The 19,947-nt window shown below is 43.8% G+C and overlaps 1 protein-coding gene across 1 annotated transcript in view; it reads left to right on the top strand.

Annotated features, from left to right (window-relative positions):
- Positions 1 to 19,947, top strand: part of LOC144769145 (serine protease 27-like) — a 278,630-nt gene that overhangs the window by 231,797 nt on the left and 26,886 nt on the right. Inside the window, exon 5 of the mRNA XM_078653153.1 lies at positions 1,724 to 1,893. Within this exon, the coding sequence (XP_078509279.1) occupies positions 1,724 to 1,893 (170 nt within the window). The remainder of the gene's footprint in view (positions 1 to 1,723; positions 1,894 to 19,947) is intronic.

Here is a 19,947-nt window from a genome sequence, read left to right as displayed (position 1 = left end):
CCCATCTCATTAATTCTTTGTGATGCCTTAGTATCGTTCGATGTTATACGTTTCACTCTTGTCATTTGTGAAAATGGGAGGTGTTGTTTTAAAGAAGTTTGATGAAAACTTGAAAAGTGTAATGTATTATTCTTGTCTGTTGGTTTACGGTTAATGCCGGTTTCTAACTCCTCCTCAGTGATGGTAACCTCCACATCCAGAAATGTAACTTTTTGCTCAGAGATCTCCCATGTCAGTTGTATTCTGTCATCAACGGCATTTAACTCTGTTAGGACAGACTGTAGCCTTTCCCTGGAATTTTTCCAAATTATAAAAATATCATCTATATATCGGATAATAAATTTGGAATTGCTGCGACATTCATCCTTAGAAAAAATGTTGATGTCTTCATACTGTTTCATGAAAATATTGGCATACGCCGGTGCAACGGAATTGCCCATAGATGTGCCTACGAGTTGTTGATACTACTCATTACCATATTTAAAATAACTGTGGTACAATGTAAACAGCATTAGTTCCATGAGAAAAATTTTCATTGGAAGCTCCAGTTCAGTATTCACAATGGCTTGTTCCATAGCTTCTATGCCTTTGGAATGAGGAATTGAAGTATACAATGATCTCACATCAGCTGTGCATAAAATCAATGTTTCGTCTTTTTTGATTTCCACTGATTGTAATTTAAGCAAAAAATCAGTCGTATCCTTGACATACGTTGTCATTTTCTTTACAGTTGGCTGTAAATACTTATCCAGCAGCTGTCCCGGTGTTCGAAATGCATAGGAGTGATTTGAGCAATGACAACCTATCTATTTGTTATCTTAAAACAGTAGAGAGTCTTTCCTTCGGGGTCTTGAGTCTATCTGTTACTTCTAGTTGGTCACGTGATCGTGGTAGCAACCAATAGGAGGCACAGTTGAGCACATACACGGAAACGCTGAGGGCGTCCGGTTTGAAGTTGGTGTAACGCAGAGAAACCCGATATTGTTTGTTGAACGGCAGAAGATAATCTCATAAGGTTAGTGTTATTTGGAGAGCGGTTGATAAGCTTTATGGAGGCGAGAAAACAAGGTTGTGTGTTACAACTTCAGCGGCTAATGGATTATCGTGGTTTGTTTCAGGTTGGCGTTTGCACGGCGAACAGGGAATTCATGTAAGTGTAACTTTTTAGGCACTTTGGTTACTCTTTGGTCTTTTTAACACATCACATTCACGCACTAATTTACCCGTTTTTCACTACCGTTTTTTCACTACCATTCACATTTTAGAGAATATTGTAATATTTAGAATAATGGCATGATTTGTATTTGTTATTGATTTTGAGTTCATATGCTTCTGAATTTTCAGTGCCACCCCCTGAGGAAGGGCGTCCTAGTGCCCGAAATGCATAGGAGTGATTTGAGCAATGACAACCTAATGAATATGAGTTTTCTGACGAAACAAGAAAAATCATGAGAATATATTCAAATCTTTAAAAACAATGAATAAAAGAAGTTGAATAATAAAGAAACTTTGAGTGGAATCCTCTTTTCACACAGGAGGAGATTATAGTGTGACTTTTGGGATGCGACTAATGGTCCATTGGAAGCACGACTAAAGTACTAGAATGTCTCAGAAGATGTATGAAAATCTGAATTCTCAATGTTCTAATGACATTTATTCTCGGCAAAGTCTACTTTCTAAGTCAATTTATGTGTGTTCTTTTCTTTGTCTTCTTTTTCCTAAGTGCCTCTCCCATCCCCCAGAACTTTGCAGGAGCTGATGATTCCCCTGGTTGGGCGCAAGGAATGCAATGAACTCTACCGTAGTGGTACACTGCAGAAGCCAACAGATTGGATGATCAAGAGTGACATGATTTGCGCTGGCTTTCTAAAAGGCGGGAGAGATGCCTGCCAGGTGAGGCTTTCACTTGTTGTTTAGCAGTGGATTATAGGGATCAGGTACATTATGTAATCAGTTAGCTCTCAATTACTTAAACCAAATGAAGAGTCTGTTCACGAAAGCTGAACATTCTAATCGCAATCAGGGCCTTTTATCAGATTTTATTGGCTGGCAGTAGCTTAAAATATTTGTGATTTCTGTTTGGGACAAAAGGCACAGCAGAGACCATATACTCACTTCTTGTGTGGAAAAGGGTGCTTTATTGAAGACAGGTGCACATCACATCAAACAACAACTCTAGGCCTTGGCCTCACAAAAGTAGACCTTACTACACAGTACTTCACCTAATACCCCCTACCCCTAAGTCTCTCGCCCCCTGAACATCTTCATCTTGCAACTGTAACTCCAACCTGACATTGAATTGGTAACCTTTACATCCATAAACACTTTAACCTACATCTATTATGTATCCTAACTCTTAACTTTTCTTTTGCTTCCTCCAGGTTAAACTTTTTTACCAACCCCCCATTGTCCTGCTTCCTCTATGTTAACAACCATCATCTTTATGTATAAACATGGCCACTGAAACTGCCCATCGCCTTGCATCTGCTCCAAGAGACAACCAAATACAAACAATTCCCTTCCTGAACATCTGTGCTCCACACAAACAGCCTACAAGTCTTCAATTACTTATTCCCACCTTATCTAAAAAGGAACCATGATTTCAGGAGCAGGGTGAGGGGAAGAAATTCACTAGCTATTGCTGACGGTCACCATATCGCCTACCAAATGGTGACTGGTCATACAAAATGGACAAATATTTAATGGGCATGAAGGCCAACATAGCCTAACCCAGGGGTTGCTAACCTTTTCTCCAATTAGAGATACTTCTGTTCAATAAAAACCACTACAAGCTACTGTACATTTTTAGTGTTGTAATAGTAACCGCATCCGATAGGATCACATTAGTTGCCACTATATACCATACACCATATACACAAAGTTACCAGCAATAATCACTCCAGTTGATCAGGCACAGTTGCCGGCAGTATTGAGTTCTGAAAAGGTACACATTTTTGTCGCAAATACACATTTTTTAAATGTTGGTACGCATACATTCACATAACCAAGCAAAACCTTCTAATTTAGTAAACTGGGTTTCACCCAGGAGAGCTACTTACAGGTAGCTGGAGAGCTGCTAGTAGCTCCCAAGATACTCGTTGAAGAAGCCTCTCATAGCCTTATCCAGCCCAAAGAAGCCCTGGGCTGCACCATTGTCCCAAACTCCCCTGAGGCACATCGCCGTATGGACGGCTGCCCCCAAAAGCCGATTCCAGAATGCGATTTTCAAGAAACCAAAGGCTGCTTTATCACTGTAAAATATGAATTTTGATATCACTGTATTTTGTGCACCCAACAATTGGCAGGGACTGGAAATAGAATGTTTAGGTTGACTTTCCTGAATAAATTGTTGGTGAAACAATGAACAATGGTGCAGAAAACTATAAAAATTGATATTCTTTTTTGTACAATAAAAGCACCCGGATATGTAATCATCAGCTTTTCTTTTGATGTCCGGTGTAGACACATAGATTAATGTGTTTGTGCATGTGAATGTGGCCGTGTAGTTTCTAGATGGGTGGTAGGTATGTGTGCAAATGTATACAGTTGGCTACACAACATATAATAGTATGCGTGTGTGTATTTGGTCTGCACATTTGGTGGTGGGTGTATGAACATTTAGTGATGGGTAAAACACAAGGCTTTGTAATTGATGGGTGTTTGTAACAATGTATTGGTGGTTTGCCAAACATATCTGATGATGTTGAGCCTGCTCATAAATGACGTTGAGTGGCTTGCTGTATAATGCTGGGTATGTTGCCAGAGGATAGTGGTTATAAACATGAATGAAAGTAAGCATGCTGACATATTATGTTGGGATTGTTGGCATATGAAGTTAATTGTGTGGTTGTGTTTAGATATGCTGTGCTTAATGATGTTTTATTAAGTACAGTGTAGGTGCTTCTGTTTCAAAAGTTATGTGACGTAGCAAACATTTATGCTGGGGGTGGGACTGAAGGCAGACTTAGTACTTCGAGTTTGGGACATAATATGAAGGCCATAGCTAAACTACATTTTTTAATTGATTTTTTACATTTTATGATCAAGCCACTGTTAACATATTAATCATCCTTAACTACTAATGCTGGCTTTGTAGACATGTGATTGATGATGTGTCAGCATATGAGAGTTTGTGTGTATGAATTTATGATGTTGGTTGTGAAGACGTGTTATTGGTGTTTTTTTGGTATATTTGTGGCTACATTATGATGGGTGTGTTGGCGTTTGATGGCTGGTGTGTTGGGGAATGACTGGTGGTGTATTGGTGCATGATGTTTGTGAGGATGTATAATGGTGTGTGTTTTGGCATATGATGTTGGTTGTGTTGAAGTAAACATGATGGGAATGTTGGTGTACTGAGGTACGATGGTGGGTGCTCTGTAGTGCTACTTTGGGTGTGTTGGCATTAGATGGTGGCAATTGTGTCTCATGATGTTAATTGTTTGGACCTACGATGATGGCTGCATAGGGCATGCAAGTGAATTAGTTGGGTTAGGATGTGGGTAGTGTCTGTGGATGTATGATGTGGGTATTTTGGCTTCTGATTTTCTGTATACCTGATGGTTGTTTTGAGATTTATGATGATGGATATGTTGGTGGCTATGTGAATGTAAAAAGTGGGTGTATAACAGTATGTATCTTGACGTACAACAGGGGGTGTCTTGGAATATTATGTGGACATATAATGTTGGTTGTCTAGGCAATTATTTATTATATCCCCAAATTCCTCAAACAGAAAATTAAACAACTCACGTCGGCAATCAATACACTGGCTCATGTTTTCACATTCATTGACCGAGTGCTCTTACAGTGACAGGTACACACATGCTAGTATGTCAAATAATGCATTATAAAATAAGGACAGAAAGTTTCAAAAAAATGTATTCCATGAAGAACATCAACAGGTCAACAAGATAGTGACCAAACTCCTATGCTTATAGCTACATGATTTTCATCATGGAGGTAGTCTCTCTAATATATGTTCTAACCTGGTAAGTGCTACATACCTTATGTTTAGACCTTCCTCTTTCCTGTCCAGCTGGTAGGTACTAGACCATCTCTTATGACACTTGCTGATTGCACCCATTCCTTCAAATCTGCCTTTCAATGGTTCCTTCATGAACTGACACTTGATTTTCATGTCATGACAATACATTTTTTCAACAATACTAATCTGAAATCTAGAAACATATTATCTCTGTTTTACATAAACACTGGTATAAAATCCAAATAGATACAGTTTGGAAGACATCCTGAATCTCCAGGAGTTTACATGTTGAATGGCTACGCAGTGATCTGCAAGTGGGGAACCCTTTTCCTATTCAGCTCTCTTAGACTTGACAGCCTTAGCGTTGTCGCCCCTCAACGTCTTGCCTGCCTCGCTCCCTCCATTTTTCTGACTTCGTTTTTGTTGGTACTAGGACTCTGTTTACTTTACCCCTGCTAACCAGTGCTAAAGAGCTTATGCTCTCTTACCTAAACATGGTAATATTAGTTCTTCCCCAATTGGCATATTTCATTTACCTATAAGTCTCTAGTAAAGTGGTACCCCCTGTTCCCAGGGCCTGTAAATTAAATGCTACTAGTGGGTTTGCAGCACTGATTGTGCCATTCACTAAAGTAGTCCTTCAACCATGTCTCAGACCTGCCACTGCAGAGCCTGTGTATGCAGTTTACACCACCATGTCAACTTGGCAAAATAAATCTTTTGCCAGGTCTAAAACGCCCTGTTTTATTCATATAACTCACCCCTAACGTAGGCCCTAGACAGCCCAAGGGCAGAAGAGCTGATAGAGACGAAGAAGGAGAGAGAGTCCAGGCTTGAGATGGCTTAGCTCAAAATGGAAGAGAAGAGACTAGCAACGGAAACAGCAAAAGAGAAGGCTGAGGCTGGCAGAGTCTTAAAGGAGAAGAAATGCATAGTAGGGGAGAGGAAATATATTTTGGGTTATGAACTGAGTCTTTAGAAGCTGGACATGTGTGTTTATGCTGCCAATACCAATAATACTACCACACTGTTGACAATTTGTATTACGGGTTTGTTAAACCCCAATGCTATATGTTACATTGTGATTTTAATGACATATAATTGTAGGGAAATCTGACTTTGATGTTTATATTGTTAAACCATTATAAAATCATTTACTCATCCACTTTATTTCACTTTTAAAGCATGTGTTATTGTCTGATCCATCACTTGCCACAACATCTGCTTCTGTCTCTCCACTTTTGGGGTTGAGTCTAACCTCTCGTTATTTGTAACTGGCAGGATGACTTTATTTAGATTGTCACACACATCCCTATTTCCACCATGAATGATGATTAAGGTATATTTTGTGTCATAAAAATGCCATTAGATTTAGCATTGTAAGGCAGTCACTATCAGATATTTGTTAGGCCTTGTCTTAACTTACAGGAGAGAAATCTTTGTAGGTTTCAAAATTTGTATTGAAACCATCCAATATCATCCTAATGCATGATTTTGAATGACGTCCTCCCATATATACAAATATCTCTCTCTTCTAGCAACGTCAGTCCTACAACGGCCCGTGTCCACCTTGAGTACATCAACCCATGGCATCAGAGGATTTCCTGTTAGCCACAATCAGGCTCTCTACATCCGTGGGTCAGATAAGTCTGGGCAACTCTGATTTTTACTTCTGTATCTAGCAATATTCATTTCAATAACTTGTATTGTGTATTTATCTTTAATATATTTAAAGAGTTGGCACTTTTGCTCAAGATCACTGTGATAGTATGTCAATAATAATTGAAGCTAATTCTTCTCTCTTCATTTACCAGGTCAGAATATACCTTGGCTGCATTTTGTCTTCCGAATCCCCGGGGAGTGCACACGGCGTGGAGTGTTCAAGATACATGCCGAAACATTAAATAGGACTTTACATGTAAGGGAGCACCGGTGCCCTGGTTCTGATCGGCCCTTTTAATCAATTTATACCAGAATAAGACATGCCCCTTCAGACGCTGTCAGGGACGATGCACCCTGGCCCTGGCCTTTGAATTAATCTCTGTACCAAGCGAAAATGTGGAAAGCGGCATTTGCTGGACAATGATTGTTTTTTCCAGTTCTGCCCAATACTAGTGACAGAGTTGCGGAGATTGATGTCCGTCAACTCTACTCCCGTTGTATACCGCGGCTTGTTTTGATGTCCCTTTGTCCTGTGTCCTTCTTTCAATCCTAGGGGAGTACCTAGTACATCTGTACTCAGAGATATGCTTTGTGAGCCCTGATTGAGACGATGATACATTCAATAAATTGGTCTTAAATTATGCTTTGGATCATAGGAGATCGTGCTGACTAAAGCTATTTATGATATGCGCCTTGATGAAGGAATTTGCTATAGATTCTGTTCCGAAACGCACGTCGGCGCTCTTCTCAACATGCCTGATGAATTGATGTTCTGTCTGAATTCGAATGTATGCAATGTGTGGGAGTGAGTTTGTGTTTGATTGATTGAATGATTGAATTGTGTGTCATTTTTTCATTATTTTATGTGGTTTTTGGGCTGATGTTCTTCTCTTTTGTATTGTCTAAACAAAATGAAATTTTATATGTAATATGATGATCAAAATGAATTTTGTTGTGTCTTATCATTATTAAAATGTGAATACTATCGAAAATTATTATAATTACAAAAAATAAATACTGAAAAGTAAACAGCTGTTCTGTGGGTGTCTATGGTTGGTTTTACATTTTGGAACTCCTCCGTCCTTCTTATACATTGGGGATGTCCTTCTTCATGTTGTTGAATACTTATTCTGCCCTGGTGGGTTGTTCCCCTCGCCTTTACTCACTTTAGGTTTAAGGGCCCCTCTACTGTTTTTTGCAGAGAATATACCTTGGCAACATCCACTACGAGATCACTGGCTCAACCGCTACCATCATGGAGTTCATGCAGAAATTAAACATCTGTGGCTTGAGCAAGTGAGTTGTCAATTTTTTGAGCCATAATAATTCCATGCATATCTCACCCTTTGATTGCCTAGATTTCTTTATGCTCACACTTTACTACATTTATTGTATTTTCTGAAAAATGGCAACTAACGTATGAGAGAAAATTAATTATTAAATGGCATTGATGGTAGTCCACCACAAGTAATAAGGGCAATAACTTGTTAGGTCTAGTTAAAGGTTTCAGTTAATTAAACTTGAGCTTACCCTATGGCACAGAACACACATACATAATTTAAAGACATTTTGTAAAGCATTTTATAATACCAAAACAGTTAAAAAGCCAAAAACATGACACCATAAAATTCCTACACTAGTACTATAAAGAGTAATTTAATGAGCACAGTGTCATCAAAATGCGGGGTAAGCCTATGTTTTGAGAACCGCAAGATCATGGCTTGGGCAGCTTGGAATGCCAGGTTTGCCCAATGTCTATCAAGGCATTGAAAGCCAAAACATTTTTCCTATGTTTTCAGGAGTGATGGAGTGGTGGTAAGGTTCCCAGGACCTCAGAATTAGCATGTGGGTTGAAGGTTTCACTCTAGCAGAGGTCATCAGCAGGGTCCAGATCAGGTCCAATTATTAGAGGCAACTGCACACTTTAGGAAAATAGCATCTTGCTGTGGCCCTCTAGCAGTCAACTGACCCTTGGAGTACACTTGTTTGTTTTGGGTTGAAGTGGGAGCAAGTTCAGCCCTTCAGGCCTCCTCACATGTCTCAAACAGCAGATGTACTGCAGGTTTACTGCTTCCTCTGTTCACCCAGAGATCCAGAATGTTCTGAAGAAGGTGTCACATTTATTTATGCCTATTAATAACATGTGGGTTGGCGATTACTACTGGCGCCTCCCTCACCAATATAGGTAAAGTTCCCAGGGGTATCCTACCCACTTATGTAGTTGTTCTTGTGTGTCCTTTTGCCAACAATCCTAAAGTGCCCCTCACTCACTACATTTAAAATGGAGAAAGTCTGCCACAACTTATGCAAAGCCTACATGTCCATCCAGTGGTGTGGCTAGAGAAATGAGCACTCCTCTCCTGGGTCACTTCAAACCTGTTCTACTGGTAGCCTTCCTGTCTCTGGGCTGGGTGCCTGCCTGACTGGTAGGACAAAAGAGAGGGGCTGTAAAAGTAGGAACTGTATTTGTGATAGACAGGAAAGGAGCCTTTTAAAGTGAATTAAGTTCCAAGACACTGACCGTCTCCCTGCCAGAGGAACAAAACACCTTCCCACACCCAAGCCATTGTTTCTGCTCTGAGAGCAGTTTTTATACCCCATCAGGGCCCTTCACCGGCTGGACGTCAGTTGTGGGCTATTTCAAATTAGCCTCCAAGAACTTCAGGCATGGAAAAGGTAACATTGTAAATTCTGTTTTCCTTAATAAAAATTAAAATCCAACTTTAACATTGAGATGGGCTTTGAATTTTTTTCTACCTGGCTCCCCCCAACCCTGAGCAAGCAGAATAATTATATTATATTGTATACAGTAAAAATAGTGCTTGAGTGCAAGTCACTGTAAGGACATGTTACCTTCAAATTTGTGCATGTCCTGCTTTTGATACCATCATGCAGCCCTGTTGGCTACAAAGCCTACATTGGGTGACTCATTAATATGTTAAAGGGAGGCATTCTCCAGTCAAAAGTTTTTTATTTTAAAGGTCAGGTTGATATTTTAAAACTGCAGCAGCAGATTGTGTGGTAGGCCTGGAGTCATGTTTGTCTTGTCAGACTAGTCAATGGCACAGTACTGCTGTTGTTCACAGATGGTGTTTAACTTCCATGCCATGCAACCTTTATTCACCATACACTATGACCTTATGGGAAAATTAAATATGCCAATTAAGGTTTTGGCCTATTTCAACATGTTTAGGGATCAGAGCACATACACTGGAGACTGGTAAGCATTGAAGATTCTGAAAACCAGCAATAAAAGTCAACAAACAATGGGAGTGACCATGAAAAATGGCCATTTATCGCAAAGCACTGTATGGAACGTTAGGCAGAAAACTGTATTAAATGCACTTCAACTGTTTACATCTTGTTCTTGCAGGTACTCTAGACATTCCTCTGGATGATGATTCTGAACTATCTGCAAGTGGAGGATGGTGGGCAATCTAAGGAGAGAAGACAATCCTCCAACCAACTACCTCAGCAGCTAATGCTAATTGAAATGAAAAAGAGAAGGAGGAGCAGGAGACAGTTAAGGAATGGAAGACCTTGCTGCCCCCAAAGACTACATCTCTCAGACGACTATAGTAAGGTTGGGCAATAGTCTTCCTCTTAAATTGGTGCTGAGGACTGTCACAGCCCAGCCTTTAGCTAGCCATCCATGGATGCTTGTTTAGGTCTTCTGATGGAAGAGGTGTGGCGCCGCGGCTAGGGCGACTGACTCCGGAATCTGGGGATCACGGTTCGATCCCCGGCACTGGCGGCAGATTAGCCCAGCACCATGTGACTCTGGGCAAAAGCTTGCTTAATCTTCCCGACGGCCCCCAGCACCTAGAGACCCTTACGGGTGATTGTGTGCTTTACAAATGTGGATTATTATTATCTGTACACAGCAGTCAATTAACGGAAAACAGTATTACAATGCTGTCTCCACAACACGGTACCTTTACAACACGGTTGTTACAATGACCGCATTGTTACCACGCGTACCATTACATCGCAAGTCGTTTCAACGACTTGCTATAGGAGGTGCGCTGGTGTTGGATTTACAATCCAACACCTTCCCTGCTGTTGCACAAAGTGGAGTATGAGTAGTAAATAATACTATTCCTAAGTCCAGAGTGCCCCCTACAGCAAGTCATTGTAACGACTTGCGATGTACTGGTTTGAGTTGTTACAACACAGTTGTTGTAACAGCCGCGTTGTAATGACATGCGATGTATTTGCATGTGATGTGAAGAACGTATTTCAACTAACATGTATCTCCGTAGAATTTACTTCACATTACTCCCATGAAGGCGTACCTCTGCTCTTCTTTTATTCATGATGAATAATAAGTATCCCCCATTCATCATTCTTTCCCACCCCACATCTGCTTTGTTGACACCCTTCTGGTTGGCATAGTCAGATCCTTCTCTCTGAAAGGATCATTCGTTTCAATAGCAATTTAACGTACAGGAGGATATGGATGCAATGGGCTCCTCTCCATGGAATAGCTGTGCCCCTAAAAAGACCCCCTCAGATGTTTACCAGACATACCAATTTACGGATAACATTGCAAAATGGAGTGACAAAGCTGCACCAAGAATATATCCTCAAAGTTGGAGCGAGCAAAGTTCAAGGTAACATGCCTTGGCCATGAAGATGATAGTGGCAATAATAAAAACATGCCAATGTCATTCTTCACAGCCAATGCCTACTCAAGATTCTACAAAGGCATCTCAGTCTAGGAGGGACACACCAGCTGCCAACATGCCACCTCTGTCCAAATCCCCTACACCACCTCCACCATTCCATTCTCCACTACCACTTACTCAAGAATCTTCTTCTGTGATCCTGGTCCCGATCTGATGATGGTTGACTAGTCTGATCCTCTGAAAAAGAAGATGAAAAAAGAAAGACATTTGTAATTCATATGTCTAATACTGCATTAGAAATCAATTTTGTTTGAAATGGATACCATATCCTTAAATGCCCAAAAAATAAATTGTGAATTATTTATTAAAGTTTTAGCATGCCAATATTCACTTGATAATTTGTTCAAACATTCAATTAAAAAATGACTTTATATAAAAAAAAATTCAATCAGGCATTCAAAGAAGGTATGTAAAAAAGGGTTTTTTACATAATCTTGGGTTCAAAGGTTTTATGGTGTTTTATAACATCTTCAACATATCACCCACCATTGATTTATGTATATTTGCATAAGGCAAAAAAGGTTTTAAAAGAAATGAATTTGTATTATTTTTAATCTTTATGTAAAAAATTGTAAATAATATTTTAATAATTATTAATTTTTTTTTTACATTTTTACGTCAACAATATGATGATTTGAAATTAAAGCACAGGTACACAATGTCCCTTTCACATAAAACACCTTTGATCAAATGGAAATGTTACATATCTTAAATGTTAGCCGCTGTCACAAACTATAGAATATAAAACACATTTCCATTAAGGCATGATACGTTGATTAGTAAATCGAACCAAAAATGCATTACATGCATGTCAATATTTGTAAACTTTCATTCCATACAAAGCACACCAGTAACACAGGTCAAATACAGCATGGTATGTTAGAACAAAGCTCAGACGGCATACATAACTGATACCAATATCAAAATATACTTACTCTTGAATCATTATACAAATAACACACGTATAAATTGCCTGCTGCTCAAGCTCTTCCAGCTGAGTGGGGAGAGTTGGCCAGGATGCTCTCCGGCAGTGCAGTGGGGTCATGCCGGATACCGGGAATGTGGCTTGGAACAAACACCCAGAAGCTCCTTCCAGCACTTCTTGTACTCCGATTCCACTGCAGGGTGTGGGCATCCAGCACACTGCAGTGTGTGCCTAAATATCTCCAAATTTGAGTTTATGCTGCAATGCTCAGCTTAGTATCTCAAACTCTATATGGTTTAGAGGAGCTTTGCATGATACCCTCACAAATAATCTCAAATTCTTCCTCAGTGAATGGGGTGGGTTTCTTGTCTTGCTCTCAGCCATGTTGGGGGTTTGGAAGTAGAAAGGAGCAGCAGGATGGAGGAAGATGCTGTTGTCCTGAATGAGTGACTCAGATGAACACAACATTAGTGACTTACTCTTCCTGTATTTAATTACATGTTTGAAGGGGTGTGCCGCTCTCTGCCCCATGTGTGGGGTGGAGATGTCAGCATGATGGGTGGAAACTCTGCATGTAATTAGAAACCCTTAGCATGGGAAAGGGATACCGCCATATACATGAGAGAGACCATGCATGTGGAGAAACCCCAAACAATAGATGATTCCTCTATTAAAAACATTGCAACTTATTTTGTTTGTGTATTGTCATTTATTTGTCAAAAGTAAGGTTTTTAGTTTGTATGTTTTGAGGCATGAGTGTGCTCTGTGAGAGTTTGTACTTTATGGTTTAAATCTCTGTATTAGCATATCAAACATAACACGGTGAACAGGACCTCCTGCTCCTTCAAGACAGTGCAGTACAGACTTCAAGTCAGCGAATATAATCTTACTAAGTAATTGCTAGGAGCTGGTCAACAATACAGTTCACATAAAACACAGAAGGATGAACAACCGAAACCCCCACCCCCGTCCACAAATCATGAGAAGAACGGAAAGAAAAGAGATAAAAAAGTTAGCGTGGTTTGGGCTTCTGCAAGCGTTCGGAGCCACACTGCTCAGGGATTGGTGTTTCTACCAAGCGAAGAAGTCGCAAATAGCGGGGACAGCTCAGCTCCCGAAATTCCCCAGCAAGCAAAGTCAAGAAAGGTCGCCACAGCTCCGGAAATTCCTCTCCTCTGCCCGCCAAGGTGAGAGATAACTTCTCCATGCCGAGCACCATCCACAATCTGTGTAACCAACCTGAGTGAGGGGGGGCCTGAGGGGATTTCCAATGTGCTAATATGTCTTGTGTGGCTGCCCCATGGGTGATGGCAATAAGGAGGCCCGCCACGATTTCAGGGGTTAAATCAGGGGATTGGGCAGCCCTAGTAGTATATATGTGGGGAAGCGAGGGAGTTGGGTGTCCAAATGGGAATCGATGTCATCAAGGATTGTGGTCCAGTATGAATGAAGCAGATCACAACTCCAAAGTAGGTACTCTAGTGTGCCTAGTTCCCCGCACCCCCTCCAGCAGCGGTCACTAATGCGGGAGTCGAATCGGTGGAGGCGCTCTAGTGTATGGTACCAATAGGTGGCGTTTTTGCTCAGCGTTTCAGTGAGTCCTGCATGGTATGCTGAATGTCGGGCCCTATCGTATATGCCGCTCCATTCCTTATGAGAGAGAGCCCTCCCTAGTTCCCGTTCCCACCGAACCCTGCCGGCGTTATAGGTGTAAGTGGTGGCTGCAAGAAGGTGTTTATATAAGTCGGAGACTAGCTTTTTATCAGAAGAGCGTGTGACCAGCCATTTCTCATATGGGGTGAGGTATCGCTGTGCTCCAGGTCGGACCTGTGCTTGAAGTGCCCAATGGCACACCTGCAGATAGGGCAGCCTGTCCGCCTCAGAAATGCCATAGTCTTCTCTCATTTGCAGGAACGAGAGGATACCATCTAGGTTAAAAAGGTGCCCCAGGGACCGGCAGGAAGAGCGCCGCCAATTCACAAATGCTTTAGAATCCAATCCTGGGGTGAAGTCAGGATTGTTAAACTGCGGGGTCAAAGAGGAGGGAAAGGACGTCAACTCGTGCATGGTGGCGGAGCAGTCCCAGGCTTCCATAACAGTGCTTGTGATGTTAGACGCATACAGGTTAGGCAGCCAATGATGCATCGGGAGGAAGGGGATCCCTTGTAAAGGCATACCCGCCACTGCCTGGTCCTGAAACAGCCAGTGCTTACCAGACTCCAGGCGGTGCCACTCCACCAAGTAGCGGAGCTGCGCTGTGTAGAAGTAAAGTTGCAGATCAGGCACTCCAACTCCACCGTGTTCCGGTGAGAAGACTGCAATTGCCTGCTTGAAGTGTGGCTTGCGGCCCTCCCAGATAAAACGTGCCAAGTCAGACTGAGTCTGTTGGATCCAGCCTGCCGGTGGGCGTAAGGGAAGGGTCTGAAACAGATATGGGATCTGGGGGAGAAGCAACATTTTAACAGCGGAGATCCTACCTAGCCAGGATAGTGAGTGGCGTTTCCATCTCCGGAGTTCCCCACCGATTTGCGTTCAAAGCTTGGTGTAATTCGCATCAACGGTGGCAGGGATATTGGGGCCCAGAAGTACACCCAAATATGGGACCGTCGTGTCGGACCACTGAACGGGATGCTCCTCCTGGATGGAGGGAAGAGTCGAGTCAGACAGGGAAACGTTAAGGGCAATCGGTTTATCGGCATTGATCTTGAACCCGGATGCCTGTGCGAAGCAGTGCAGTTCAATGAAGAGAGCTTGGAGCGATTGGACGGGGTGAGTAAGGGAGAGTAAAATATCATCTGCATATGAGCTAATCTTATGAACATCCCCCCAACTTTAATCCCTGCGATGAGAGCATGGTGTCTAATTCTCTAGGCTAGTGGCTCCATATAAAGTGCGAATAATATGGGGGAAAGAGGGCACCCCTGTCGGGTCCCCCTACCAATAGGGAGGCGGGAGGACGTGTGACCGTGAACAGTAGCAATTAAGTATGCGGGTGCACAGGACATTCCCAAGGCCAAACTGATGCAAAACTTGTTCCAGATAGGGCCAGTGGACCCTATCGAAGGCCTTCTCTGCGTCTATTGCGAGCAGCATGCAATCCCACCGCACACGCGACCCGGCTTCAATTAGATTAAGGACCCGATTGGTATTGTCACTGGTTTGACACTGTGTGATGAAGCCGGTCTGATCCGGCTCCACCAGTTGCGTCATATAAGGAGCCAGCCACCCCGCCAATATGTTCGTATACAGTTTGAGGTCAATATTAAGAAGAGAGATCGGCCAGTACGAACTACAACTGGAGGCATCTTACCCAGGCTTCGGAATGACAGTTATCGATGCTTCCAGCATCTCCGCTGGGATAGCCCCAGGTTGGGCGAAGGAATTAAAGAGATCCCGAAGCAGGGGGGCCACCAGATGGCAAAAAGTTTTATAAAAAGCTGCCGAATAGCCTTCCGTGCCAGGGGATTTCCCCAGTTTGAGGTGCGAAATGGCTGTGATGATCTCCTCCAGAACGATCTCCCTGTCCAAGAGTGCAGCCTGCGCAGGGTTTAATGAGGGAAGCTGTGCGCCCTCCAGGTACTCCAGGCTAGAATGCACATCAAGGGAGTCGCCTGCATAAAGTGACTCATAGAAGGCTCGGAAGGCCTCAGCTATGACCGCGTCTTCCGACACTAGGTCACCCTTTGCCGAACGGAGGGCTTGCACCCCATGTCTCTGACATTGTTCACGAAGCTTATGCGCTAGGAGGCGGCCACATCTGTCCCCTCTGGTATAGTAAGCGTGACGCAGGCGGAGAGCCGCAGATTCTGCCTTATCTTGGTCTAGAGCGGCTAGCTGTTTCCACTCAGTGCACAATTGGCGCCAAGCCTTGGCAGCCCCTGTGCGCTGATGCATTTCCTCCAGCTCAGATACCCGCCGTGAGAGCTCCACTCTTTTCAGCGCCCGCTCTTTATTGTTGGCGGCGGAAGTGGCAATAAATCCTCCCCGCAAGACCGCTTTAAGGGCAGATTATTGCGTCGCCAGGGAGGTCTCGGCGTTGGCATTATGGGCTAGGAATTGAGTAATGGCTGTTTTAATTTGGTCCACAGTCTTTGGGAGATGTAGTAGGGAGTCCCAAAGGCGCCAGCATCGCTGCGGCACAGGGGCAGTGGGAAGCAAAAAGGTAGCCACGACTGGGGAGTGATCCGATAGCGATGCGCCTGATATGCTAGGCACTAGCGGCGGCATTTTAATCATTGTGTTGAGTGATTTTAAAATTGTAAAAGTGTTCTGTTAGACTTGTGCTTCTTGAAATCTTGACTCTACCTACCTTAAGACTTGGTCGTCGCCCCGTTCCACCGCGGCAAGTGCCGATTGTTGTGGAGGGCGTTTTCTGACCTGGGCCCGCCCCCTGAGGGTGCTACACTTCCGCTAGAGGCGTGGCCGGTGCCTTGAAAGCTAGCAGCACAGTCTCCCGCGCAGCAGACGCACGCGGCGGGTAGCGGGCGGGTCGCCGGAGGCTCGCCAAAGGCGAGCCAGTCTGCGCCCATCCGCGCCTGACCGACGCCAGACACCAGGAGCGCTGGTTAATATACATCTCCAATAGCCCCTTATGTCCGCGAGGAGCTACTTGCTCTCCGCAATCAGGCAGTCTGCGTGACCCATCTCTGGCATCCTGGAACCGTAGGCTTGCGGAAGGCGAAGGCGGCGCCGCCGTTCTCTGAGACTTCCCTGACGAAGGCTGTAAGCCGAAATGCATTGGAAGGATTGATGTGATTCAATATGGAAATTTGAATCATGTATAAATATGAAAATGTAAGCAAAACAAAAGAATTGCGCACTATAAGTATGAATAAAATACTTTGGAAATAAAACACAAGCGTTTCAACAAACTTTATTGAATACTCTCAGCTGGATTACACAGCACCCCCATCTGTGCCCTTAGGAGACACCCGCACATCTAGTGCCGGTGCTATCCATATTGAGTTTAACAGTACTCCTGAGCGGGGAGTAATCCTGAGGAGCACGATACACAACTCAAACATTTTTGGAATAACCCAGCAGTGCACAGCCGCTATTTAAAATTCTAACAAACTAGATGGTGCCATCTTTGAGTCTACACTCAAAACCTCCCGTCCGGATTGGCCCAGCAATCTCGAGGAGGCGGATACAGCATATAGGGAGTGGATCATTAAATCACTGGATCTCCTTATTCCTGAGAAAATGTCTAGGGCCAAACGCGAACAGTCCCATCCTTGTTACTCTGAGGCACTCGCGATCGAAAAAAAGCATTGAAAAACACTTGAACGTACCTGGAGGCGCTCATATGACCCTCTAGCAAAAACTAGGTATAGATCTGCCACCAAAGCCTATCACAGACTGATAAAAAAAGCTAAAGCCACCTATTACACCGAGCTGATTAATTCCAGCACTAATCGTTCGAAAACCATCTTTTCCCTAATAAAGGACATGACTAAAACGCCTGAGGTAACTAGCAGCACAATAGTCTCCGACTCTCAGTGCGATGAATTGACCTGTTTTTTTGTTAACAAAGTAAAAGGAATCTATGATTCACTAAACCTCGGTGAGCCTGTTACGACCTACAGTGAAGCCACTGGCCCATATGATCCACCCTATTCTCTTCTTACTCTTCCACCTCTTTCTCAGACAGATCTGGAATTCCTGGCCTCTAAGGTGAAGTCTGGGTCATCAGATGACCCGGTAAAACCTGAGATGTTTTGATCACACCAGGATTCCATCTTGCTTGAGGGACGGGAACTGATCAATAGATCGATCCAATCATCTATAGTCCCCAGCTCCTGGAAACACGCTAAGGTGGTCCCTCTGCTGAAAAAGCCCACCTTGGATCCTTCGCGGCCAGAGTGTTTTAGACCCATTTCTTTGTTGCCATATCTGGCCAAGGTGACAGAATCTCACGTTAATTCCATCTTGACCAAATACTTGGAGACTAATGGGATCCTGGTTGAATCTCAAAACGGTTTCTGAGCTAACCATAGCACGGTGTCCGCTCTTTTGGCAGTCACTGAACAGCTGAGAGCTGCACAAGACCTGGGCGATACTTCAGTCCTGATCCTGCTGGACTTGAGTGCGGCCTTCAACACGGTCTCCTATAAGATCCTACTTAAACGACTTGGGGAGATCGGGGTCGGGGGAGGGGCTCTGGATTGGTTCACGTCTTTTCTATCTGACCGTTCCTTCCAGATTCATGCCCCACCGTACTCGTCCAGCAGGCTCCCCCTCAGTTGCGGGGTCCCACAGGGGTCTGCCCTCAGCCCCACGCTGTTTAATGTGTACGTCCGCCCCCTGGCCGTATTAGCCAGGGAGCGTAATATCAAATTAACAACATAGGCTGACGACACACAGCTTATTTTCACCTTTTCCAGTGACGCCGAGAGGGACCGAGCTAAATTTCAAGGAGATGTACTAGCCATTTCTGGCTGGATGTCAGAGAACTGTCTCCAACTTAACTCGTCTAAAACCGAGGTGCTCTTGGATGGCCGAGATCCTCAGAAGTGGGATGAGCTTTGGTGGCCCCCTACATTGGGCCCACCTCCGATTCCAAAACAGGAAGTAAAAAATCTGGGGGTCCATATGGACCACGCTCTTGCTCTCGACTCCCATGCAAAAAGAGTGGCAGGCACCTGCTACGGTCACCTACGTTATCTCAAGCCCATTTTAGGTTTCTTTGAGCCTTCTACCCGTCAGACAATAGTCCAGTCCATGGTCCTATCTCATCTGGACTACTGTAATGTACTCATGCTGGGCTCAAACCTGACAGTCACTAAAAGACTTCAAAGGGCTCAGAACGCTGCTGCTCGCACTCTCCTTGCTCTGCCAAAACATTGCCCCACTTCTTAGATTTTACGTCGATTACATTGGTTACCTATTAAACAAAGAATTCAATTCAAAACTCTCTGCTTAACTCACAAAATTCTTTACGGCCACGGCCCTCAAATATTGAAGGGACTCTGTACCTTCTACACTCCCACCCTTGCTCTCCGTTCTGCTGACCTCCTTCTTGCCCGCACCATTAGGGTGCGTAGGAGTAGAGCTGGGGGTCGCTCCTTTAAGTCCATGGCTCCGATTCTTTGGAACTCCATCCCCTTGGAAACACGTAACACCATGAATCATCTGCTCTTCCGAAAACTTATCAAAACTTGGCTGTTCTCCTCCCTTTAGGGCCCCCACCCGTACATTGATCACTTCTCTTCCCCTCTCTATTATGCGCCCGTTACGCCTACTGTTGGTCCGTCTGCTAGCGATGGGACGCCCCGTTGCTGGGGTAGCCATGCGCTATATAAATACATTTAACATAACATAGCATGCAGGAAGGATGAATGTTTCCGTAGCCAGCGCCACCAGTGAGGAGGAGCATAGGAAGTAGTCCAGCCTGGCATAAGTCTTATGTGCCCCTGAGTAGTAATTGTAGGACGTGCTATGGGGGTGGAGGTGCCTCCACAAGTCCACAAGGTCTAAATCCCGGAGATGTGCTAGGCCTGACCTGGAGCTAGCCCCTACTTGACCTGTCCGTTGGCAGGAGCGGTCGGTCAGGTTGTGGAATGCAAGATTCAGGTCACTCCCCAGAAGGAAGTGTTGTTCAGAGTTGGCTGTGGTGGCTGTTAGTGCTTTATGGAGGAAGCTATCCTGACCCTCGTTGGGAGCGTACACTGAACCCACGACCAGAG

Source organism: Lissotriton helveticus, chromosome 7, assembly GCF_964261635.1.
Source record: "Lissotriton helveticus chromosome 7, aLisHel1.1, whole genome shotgun sequence".
Taxonomy (NCBI): Eukaryota; Metazoa; Chordata; class Amphibia; order Caudata; family Salamandridae; genus Lissotriton; species Lissotriton helveticus.
Note: the sequence above shows the minus strand (reverse complement) of the source record. Positions and strands in the feature narration are given on the sequence as shown.